The sequence below is a fragment of the Zea mays genome, chromosome 4 (genome assembly GCF_902167145.1).
Source record: "Zea mays cultivar B73 chromosome 4, Zm-B73-REFERENCE-NAM-5.0, whole genome shotgun sequence".
Classification (NCBI taxonomy): domain Eukaryota; kingdom Viridiplantae; phylum Streptophyta; class Magnoliopsida; order Poales; family Poaceae; genus Zea; species Zea mays.
In genome coordinates, this window is record NC_050099.1 from 37934325 (window position 1) to 37945000 (window position 10676).

Below are 10676 nucleotides of genomic sequence, written 5' to 3' on the forward strand. Positions count from 1 at the left end.
CCAGCATTTAAAAATAAAGCCGTTTTATTCTGCGTTTGGCAAAAAAAATATAACCACTTCATTTTTTGTTTGGTTAAAGTGTAAAATAAAACGGAGCCGCTCCATTTTTATTTGTTTGAAGAGTAGAAGAGATGTGTTTTATGAAGCGAGAGCGTTCCAACTATTTATAGTAAATCTCCATATGAAAATCCAGTAACCACTCCACTCTTATTTTATTGAAAACCGAACATCCAAAAAATGGATAGAGCCACTTTATTCTTCTCCACTCCTCGGCCAAACAAATCATGGACAAAGATTTTGGTATTTACTTGTTTATTGATCATTATGCACTCCAAAACATTTCAGATACAGAACAACAACTCAAAAAAAGAACAAAGGGCGGCTACAACAATACTAGCTTTAGCTTCCAGGTTATTTGTACTCTTATCACAAAAAAAACAGCGCTACATAACTGCTGAACCCTTCAAAAATTGGCATGCAAAACTCTCATTCAGCCCTCCTCTCCGGTGTTCTAGACGTCCAGGTACTTGCTGGCGGTGTGCACGTCCTTGTCGCCTCGCCCACTGCAGTTCAGCACCACCCTCACGCCGTCCGGCAGGGTCGGGCACAGCTTCTCCAGGTAGGCGAGCGCGTGGGAGGTCTCCAGGGCCGGGATGATGCCCTCCAGACGGGAGACGCGCTTGAAAGCTGCATGCGAGAGTAGCCATGCGATTAGATGTTCCACATAGCATTCAGGGTATAAACAGAGTGAATACTAAATCAGCTGTTGAGACAGTTCCTCAATTGTTCAGGGAGAGAGAAAAAAAACTACAGGCCTTATGTATGCTGAACAGTCCGCAATGTATTTAGTGTCACATCTGAGGACTATTGATTTGTAAGCTAATTCTAATCTCCGATCTATAGCACAGAGTGCTCAAGAATTAACATTAAGTTTGGTTATTGAAAAAATCAGCATCAGCTCAATAATAAGGCATATATTAAACATTTGGCGTATCTACTGAGCAGAACCTAGGAGGCTACGACTATATTATTGGCATTGCAATATCCTGAACGGCTACATCAACCAAATACATGACAATTAATCATTTAAGATAACATCTTGCTGATTCGCCACGTTTGAGATAATTCACATAGGTGTATTAAAATAAATTCTGGCACAAATGACAAAACAGTGCAGTTGTACTGGTATAAGCACACTGTGGAGATTTGGACACGCGTTCACTAGTGACTCTTTCAGATCAAGAAAAAACAGAATGTCCGTGTGTTATTTATAAAAGTTAGTGATTGATACAGATGTCAAGGCACTGAAAGCTGACACCAACGCTAACAGCAACAACTTGTTAAAAATTAGTTCAATCGATACAAAAGATGGAAAGGGAGTGAGGCACATACCATCCAGTGCCTCCTGATCAGTCACGCTGTCATATTCAGCGCGTCCGATGTCCTTCAAGAAACTGTGCTCAGGTCCAACGCCAGGGTAATCCAGTCTGATTCAAAAAAATGGATAATTAGCCCACACCATCCTGCAGTCTTGTGAGCGTAAACACAAAGAAAACCTACCCAGCACTGATGGAGTGGGGCTCGATAACTTGCCCATCGTCGTCCTGCAGCAAATAGCTCATAGATCCATGGAGAACTCCAACTTGGCCCTTTGTCAAAGTCGCCGCATGCTTGTCGGTGTCTACGCCATGGCCAGCTGCCTCCACTCCGATCAGCCTCACATCCTGATCCTCAACGAACTCGTGGAACAGGCCCATGGCGTTTGATCCACCCCCGACGCAAGCGACCAAGACGTCCGGCTTGCCACCCCACTTGTGCATGGCCTGCCTCCGGGTCTCCTTGCCGATAACCTTGTGGAACTCCCTCACCATCATCGGGTACGGGTGCGGGCCAGCAACAGAGCCCAATATATAGTGTGTGGTCTCCACGTTAGTGACCCAGTCACGGATAGCCTCTGAAGTAGCATCCTTCAGGGTTGCTGTCCCAGAATGTACAGCCCTCACCTGTTTCAGAAAAAAAGGAACAATAAGGAAAAGATTCACAAATCTAACAACTTACATGCTACTGAATTACTGATAGTGAATGCTTTTCTGAAACAAGTACTAGCGTCAAAAACAACTGCAGATGGAACAAACTCAAACTAACAAACAACAGATGTCTCCACTATACCTCTGCACCAAGAAGCTTCATCCGGAAAACATTGAGTGCCTGCCTCTCCATGTCTTGCGCGCCCATGTAGATGATGCACTGCAGCCCGAAACGGGCGCACACGGTGGCGGTGGCGACACCGTGCTGGCCAGCCCCTGTCTCGGCAATGATGCGCTGCTTCCCAAGTCGCTTGGCGAGCAGGGCCTGCGCCACAGCATTGTTGATCTTGTGGGCGCCCGTGTGGTTGAGGTCCTCCCTCTTGAGGTAGATGAGCGGGCCTGTGCCATCAGCGCGCTTGTAGTGCTCCGTCAGGCGCTCCGCGAAGTAAAGGGGGCTCTCACGTCCAACGTAGTCCTTGAGAATACCGTCAAGTTCTTTCTGTGGAAAGCGTGAGTGGGAGGTCAGATGCAACTCTTGAAAGCCAAGCATAAGTGCGAGCTTGTAAAAACTACAATAATTCTCCAGGATTCAGGAATCGCAGCATGTTGACCAAATACTCCTTGTGATTCAAGAATCTGCATCATTTTGATCATATGAACAGTATGGAGAGTGATAAAAGCATTTTGATCACGTAATAAGGCCTTGTTCGGTTACAAGGGATAAAATCCCACCATGGAATTTAATCCGGGTCTGGATTGGGTGAATCCATACCTCACACTCAATCCCATGGTGAGATTAAATCCAGCATTTAATCCATATATCTCGCAAAGCTAGTTATTTTTTTAATCCATGGATTCTAATATAAACTTGTGCAATATCGTTATGGATTTGTTCCATACCTAATGAGCTATGGATAGAATCCATACCTTCCATAGTTTAAAAAATTCTCAAACTCTTGAGTTATAATCCATGATGGGTTTAACCGAATTAAAAAAATTTGAATAGACTTGGATTATTTTGGGGCATAGATTGTGACATGGATTTAATTCCAATCCATGTTAATCCAGAGCTGGATTGGAGTACACGAACCAGGACTAAATAGTATTGAGAGCTCCCTCACAGACTCACCAGGTCTGCCTTTTTTAGTAGTATTAACTATTAAGAGTGATAGATTCTATGTTTTTATTGGAATCATCAGACGAAAAGGTGCGCTTTTCCTGTACACCTACTTGCAAATCCTCTCAGATAGTTCAATGTACCAGACTACTTGAAAGGGAACACAAGAACAGAATCAATGGAGAAATCAATCCACCCCCATAACACAAACTTTTTTCCAGCCCATCATAATATGTGGCATCTCCTAACCACACATACATACGGAAACTAGGCATCCAAATCCCCCGCCTAATACGAGTAAAGTCCGAGAGACAGAGGAGACGCGGAGGTAGCGCTACCTGGAACTCGTCGTCGGTGGCGAGTGCGTGGAAGGCGTTCTCGAGCTCGGTGAGCGCGTGCATGAGCGTCTCGGGGACGTACTTGCCGCCGAACCTCCCAAACCTCCCCATGGCGTCGGGCCGCTGCAGCCCCGCGACCGCGGCGCCGTTCCCCATCTCCAGCGCGGCAGCGGGGGAGGCCGCCTCCGCGGCGACCGCCTTGGCCGGCTGCATTGCGGCCTCTGCCACGGCGCCCCTGCGCGGGCGGGCGGAGGAGGAGGAGGCTGGCGCGGCGGACGACGCCACCCGCAGCACCGCGCGCGGCTGGGTCGGCGCGGCGGCGCGGGTAGGGCTTCCGCGAATGGCGGCGGCCATGGGAACAATTCGAGGGGTGGGGGGTAGATAGGCTGGCTGGGCGCACTGCTGCGTGGTGGTGTGAGGCGCGGGTACCCACCGGCGGGTATATAAACTGGTGGCGCTAGGACTTCCGGCAAGGAGGGGTTGGTGGCTCCACCGGATCCGCCTAGACCCGGTGCACGGACAGGGCTCCGCGCCCGGGCTGCCTCGCTTGCGCTGGCGCTGGTGGACCGGGCGCGGGGACGGGCGGGTCGCGCCGGGCCCACCGGATCGTGCAGGCGGACTGCGTGGGAGGCCAGCCGCTCGTTGAGCTGAGCCGTTTCGTTTCGCTTTCTCGTGATCTCGTCCACCTCGAGCTGGTTTTGCGCCGGGTCCAGCTTTCCAGGGGCATTTTCGGGACGGTTTTATCCGGAACATTCGTTCGCGCCGTCTGCGTCCACCGTCCGAACTCCGACGTGGCGCGCCCTGCGCCGCCCGCTCGGCGGCGGCAACGCTCCGGCCAGCTCGGCCTCCTCGACGCTGTTCGCCGATGGGGACGACGACGGTGAGGTCGACGCCGGCGGTTGCCGTCCGTCCATGCGTTTGGGATCCTCAGGGTGAGAATATTGTGAGAATATTGTCATTGACGAGAGGTCCTTTTCGATTCTCACTGTTCGATTTCTTTAATTTCTTTCTCTTTTCCCCCTCTCAGTAACCATACAAAAACAAAATTTCTTTTGTGGATTCTTTTAATTTATAGCACATCAAAACAGTGCTTTATGAGTCCAAAAGCCATCAAAGCAGTGGTTTTTGTGGATTCTTTTAATCTATAGGATCATTGACGATGTGTGTGTCTAAAAAGCCACACAACCAATTAGTACTCTTATGGGTCTGTTTGATCAGTTTCAGATTCTTTAAAAAAACAGTTTTTGCTTTTGTCTAGTCTTTTAAATCTGGCAAAAAAAAAAACTGGATACCAATAACTTGGTAAAGGGCTGACAAAAGGAACTGATAAAGACTGGTCTATTTTGGTTTTTGCCTAGTTTTCAAAAGACAGATTATTAAAAAATGAGGGTATTGAAAAAAAGCCCTATATATATAAAAAATTAACTGGCCTAAGAATCCAAACCGACATCGAACACTAATTTTCGATATCAAGACTGCAAATAGGCACGTGAGATTTGGGGGGAAAGGGCTTAACCTCATTGTCTATGGATCTAAGTGATCACGACATGGTGATCGATGAGAGGTGCTTCATTCTATTGGCGTCGCCGTCGATAGCGAAATCGTGAAAAAGTCATTGTTTTCCAGTTTGTTTTCTTAGTGTAACAGCAGCTAGCCTGTCACGTGGAGATGCAATGAATATGATTTTAATTTTATTTGTTATCATAGCGACCTGCAAAGTCAATTCTACATACGAAACTGTGGGTTCTCACATCCATCCTCAGCGTGAGAATATTGACCGGAGGTCATTTTTCAGTTTCCTTCTCACTGTTTAATTTCTCTAATTCATTTCTCTCTCTTTTTTCTATGTATACTAGGTGAGTGCCCGTGCGTTGCAACGGAAACATAAAATACCACAAAAAATTATGTATAAATATGTATTATATTGATACAAGAAAAGATAGTAAAGATAAGCTAGCAGAAATTTGCATTCAATGTTATTAAGAAGTATCTTACTTTTGGTTCTCATGAGCAACGACAGATTCTGATCAATGAAATGCTTGGTAGTTGGCACAACTGATGAGAACGAACCATTACATGTTTGTTTTCAACAATGATTCTCAGCTTACCTTACCTTTTTCTTTTAAAATCAGTAGTTGGCACAACCACTCTATAGCACAGCTCAAAGCACAGAAACAGACGCCTAAGAAACACAACACCCGCCGGTACCAGCGCAGCGTGTTGCTGACCGGTGACACAATGACACGCAAGACATTATGGTGTCGGCTACCACCTCCTTGGACATCTTCAGGAACGGGTCCATGTTGTGGTGGTACCAGCCATTTTGCCTCACTCCTATGGATGTTGCTCTCCAGGGCAGGTGAGTTCATCTTTAACTCACAGCTTGCTGCTCATTGTTGGACCAGTAGCCATCACGTCGCGCATGGCTAGGCCCTCATACTCCTCATCTGACTTGGTCGAGTGTTCGTCCATAGAGCCGACATCTATCTGCAAGTACCCTGTGACGCGGAAGAACATTAGCTTTGTAGTGTTAGGAGGTGTTGAAAAGATAAGGAAAAAAACCAAATTGTTGAACACTGACATAAATCGCCCATACCTCGTGCATGTGCACTCTTTCTTCATCGGAGGTCTTCTCCTGGACTGAGTTTTTTACACGCAACACATGAGTATATAAACAAAGAATTAGTAGTCTCACAACATAAATATTTTCAGACGGTCCTATTACATAAGTTTTTGTATTCAGAGAAAAACTTGATGTTCGATGCATGGGCTAGAGCCCCATATGCATAACAATGAGAATTGGTGTGGAAAAAGCATACAACCTTAATCCATAGAACTTGACCTTAATCAAGATTACATATAATCTAAAATCCATTACATACAAGTACTAATTCAAAATTAGATTCATCATCGCTGAACTGGAGATAAGGATTAGGTTCCCAATAACAATGTGGCATGTGCATACTTAAAAGTATTCTCTAAGAAGAACTGAAAAAATAGAGACAATGGGTATTCTAGTTGAATTTGCACATGAAAAACAACATTGTATGTCACTTTTACTTGAATCATTCAGGCCTTCAAGAGGATAACGCTAAAACTATAAAAAATCAGAAGCACACTCATGTAGTTCCTCCACATAAATTCGAACCAGTCACAATGTACAAGCTCTACTCCCCTTTAGTTGCACTCATGCTAAAACACCCCAATGAAGTTTTTAAATAGACAAAAACAACAAACATGTGTGCCATTCTATTGTCCCAAAATTTTAACCAAATCATACATAGAGCAGAGTATCTTCAGTTATCAGTTGGTCTGTACTAACATGGGTGCCTATATTTGGGGGGCAACTCAAACAAACCACCTCAAATCAAAGCCATGGTCCAACTAAATTTCAAGTGTTCAAAACATTTTGTTGCATCACGGGATCAGAAACACAAATTTGATTATTTAAGTCATTCTTGGAATCAGTGGAGAGTCATCCACCTAAAACAATATTTACTATTCAGTCTAGATTTATCTCCAAGGAAATTGAAGATGTTCTTCCTGGGACACATCATTGTCTTTGTCAATGACTCATTAAAACTAACCTCACCAGCACAGACGAATAAAAACATATATAAGCATTCACCAAGCAATAACAAAGTAACCTATACCTCGGAGGCCCAATCGATGACGGTCACGATGAGGCGGCACAACCCACACCAACATAGGTGCCATGGAGGTCCTCAACCTGGACCATCTCAATGGTTTGCATTCAGCTTAACTGAAGAAATGGGCAAACAGTGAACATATAGGCCACTCATAAATTCAATGGCAAAATATTGATCAAGCTCAGCATCTCCAAGATATAACAAAAATAAAATGACAAAACAGAACGACATTGCATCAGTACACTTCACAAAAACTATTTCTTTTCAAACAAACTAAGTGTTGTATTTTAAAAGTTGATGGAATATAAATGAATTAATGTATAACTTGAAATGAATGTTTTAGATGTGGCTATCAAGAATGTTTTGTTTAGGTCTAAGCATAGAAAAAACATCAAACACACATATGGTTGATAAATGAAAAAGATAAGCATAAAAAACATGTACCAACTCTCTGAGTAGGAATATCTAAGCCACAACTTAAATGAGGGCGACCAAACAAGGGGGAATAATTTGCAAGAGAATAAATTTAACTGTCCTTTTTGTAAGGATTGTAAGTGTATTATAGTTTTCTTTTGGTCATTATACAGTTAATGGTTTATTGCAGTTGAATGAAACATACATGTGATTGATCATCAAAGTAGAGAAAAGGCAGAGAGTGCCAACCTGTAGCAAAAACATGTTAGCATCAAGACATCCAGATTCTCGCTACACCTTAACCAGCAAAACTTCATATGAATCATGATATCAGAGAACAAGGCAGATACCTGCTTAAGGGACATGGGGAAGGTGATCCTGCCGCACTCCTTGAGCGTCTTCACCACCTCCTTGGTGACCTCGCGCCACGACCGGCAAACAGCAGCGCACGCCACGACCTGGCGCCGCGCCGACCACGTCGTCTCGCTCGACTCCACCCTCTGTATCACATCCAGCAGCAGTTCCGGAGGCAGGTCCGCCCACCGCCCCTATGCTGATGCCGCAGCGCCTCCTGACCCTGGCCCTGCCGCTGCGGCTGTTGCTGCTCCGCCCACAGGCTAGGCCATGATAATGATGTTTCTATTAAAGAGATTAGGAAACACTTCACATCCCTAGGATATCTCTCTAATAGTTCCACTCTAGTTTCCACCTGAAATAGCCTAGAGACATCCTGATTCCCGCACTGAGTAAACCTTGCCCGACGAACTCATGTGATGACCGAGAGACGATCAAAATGCAGTGCCTCGTATTCTCTAGCCAAGCTATCACTGTTTCACCGTCGGCAAAGGCAAACCAATAGAAGTTAGCAAATGCAAAAAGGACATAACAGTGTAGAAAGGACTAAAATATGCTAAACCAAAGATTTAGCAAAGTATGATTTTGATATTATTTGCTTGGTTGCTAAAATTTTCCAAGCTTTGTTTCAACTGAACTGCAAGATCTCATACTGTCACCAGATTGTTCAGAAACATATTTGGCAAATTGTTCTCAACAATCCCACTATTCATAGCTTAGGAAAGATCAAGTATAATTTGAAGTGTACACGGATCAAGTGATCCTCATTAACAATCTCTTCTATTTCTAAGTTGTTGGCAAGAATATTAAGAAGTTCTTATTTTGTGATAAGTGATTATTGGTAAATGAAAAATGTCACAGACTATGTCAAATGTAGTATGTAGCGAAGCTATCTTTTCCTGGCTATACACTGAGTCTACTTAATCAATTTTGTCTTTATTAAAAAATAAGATAGGACTATCTTCCTACACTGAAAAGGTTTGTTTGGTCAATGAAATAACCAACCGACCTATAGCAAAAGAAAATAACACAACAGGGACCATGACATCTATTAGCATTTCTACAGAAAAACAAAAGAGACAATCATTCTGTCTAACAAACCTATCACTGTGCCTTAGATTATAAATTTCTAATTTTATTGGTAAGCTGCTCTGGTTATTAGTATTTAGTAGTCTGATAGCTATCTTTTTCCAAAGCATCAACAATTGCAGTGCTAACATTCTAGGAACTATCGAGCGATCATATATATATGTATACCCTAAATATTGTGTTAGATGAAGGTAGTTAGTTAAGAAATGCATTGGACATAAACCACATTAATATTTTTAATATACAGATTTAAATGCAGAAATAGTTGTCCATAGTTATTACATTGCACACTGGGTTTAAAAAAATTCTGAATCCAAGCACGAGCAGTTTATGTTATTTACTATTTGTGATCTTCTAGAATGCAGTTATGTGCTATACAAATAGGTAACAATTTTATGTGATGGATGGGAATTAGGTAGCCTGTTTACACATCATAAATTCCTACATAAGGTAGGTCAAAAGTAAATAACACCTTTGATTTGTCATGCATCATCACTGCATACATGCAAACAATTAAAAAGAAACTACAGCCTGCAGCCATGCACTATAAAGGTTCATTGCAGCCAAGCTCGAAAGGTAAAAATAGGTTGGGTTCCTAAACTCTGAATCCCTCATTTTTTTTCTTTTTCATCATGAACATGAGATTGTTTGGTCTATGGCCAATTGGTGGCTCACTGCACAAAGTATATATAACTGGATTCTAATGGCTGTGGCAATCCATAGTTCAAGGGGAGCTATGCGACAACAGTTGAATAGAGACAGGGAAAAATATTTGGCCATCGTTTGAACATTGAGACCAACTATGGTTATATCTGAAAGTATGTAAGGATATAATGTAGGGAAAAATAACAACATATAATATGGAATCCATTCTGTACTATGACTTAGAGCAGATAAATTCTCTTTCTTTTATTTCCATTTTGTCATTACAATTTGCTAGAGATGCACGGTCATCTTATGAGCTGCATATTTTACCTGGATTTCCATAGTCAGCTACATATTTTACCTGGATTTTCATGAGCTGCACGGTCATCTTATGAAACACCAGCATCCTTTCGCAGTATTTATCATACAACAAATTGAGCAGGATGTTTGTCGTCGCTGATGCCCGCCTCGAGCCAAGCTACAACTGCGTGTCAGGAGCTACAACCAAGCATATAAGAGAACATCCATATTCCATAGTAAACATAATCGACTGACATCGAAGAAAGAAAGGTACTCCATTGTAGTCAGCGACATCCCGTCCAAGGGCAATGGGGCCTACACTGGAATCACCGGCGGTGTTTGCACCAGCAGCGTGGGTTTCCCATCTTCAGGGATATTCGTCAAGAATACCGGATCCGATGGGATGATCTGCGTTGGCGTCATCGACTGACCTTGTTGTGCCCGAGGACTATAGATGATGTTTGCAATGCCACCAACGGCGCTCCTGTCGAGCAGCTCCAAGTATACAGTGGCAGGCATTCCGGATCTGATTGGATGATCTGTGTTGGCATCACCGCCTGACCTTCTGGGCAAGTTCTAAATTCCATATCTCCCAGACCTGCTGGGCTAAAATCATGAAATTTCATAATAGCAAAGATGTCTAGACCCCTATAATTTTTGTATTACCAAGTTTAGGAGAAAAAGTGTCTACCCCAACTTTCTTGGGACTAATAGGTTTTGCTGTTGTTGTTGCAAGTTTAGG

The 10676-nt window shown here is 43.4% G+C and overlaps 2 protein-coding genes across 2 annotated transcripts; both read right to left on the minus strand.

The window, feature by feature from the left end:
• Window positions 1–230: 230 nt before the first annotated feature.
• Window positions 231–4136, minus strand: LOC732842 (orange pericarp 1). The gene is made up of 5 exons (NM_001397135.1): window positions 3483–4136; window positions 2170–2526; window positions 1561–2003; window positions 1393–1487; window positions 231–687 (listed from the first exon to the last, which is right to left on the minus strand). Exons 1-5 carry the CDS (start codon window positions 3834–3836, stop codon window positions 512–514), a joined length of 1425 nt encoding a protein of 474 aa, NP_001384064.1. The 5' UTR covers window positions 3837–4136; the 3' UTR covers window positions 231–511.
• A 3562-nt stretch (window positions 4137–7698) lies between these two features.
• Window positions 7699–10217, minus strand: LOC118476894 (tubby-like F-box protein 5). Its single transcript, XM_035967235.1, has 3 exons — window positions 9996–10217; window positions 7897–8046; window positions 7699–7795 (listed from the first exon to the last, which is right to left on the minus strand). Exons 1-3 carry the CDS (start codon window positions 10038–10040, stop codon window positions 7712–7714), a joined length of 279 nt encoding a protein of 92 aa, XP_035823128.1. The 5' UTR covers window positions 10041–10217; the 3' UTR covers window positions 7699–7711.
• Window positions 10218–10676: the final 459 nt, after the last annotated feature.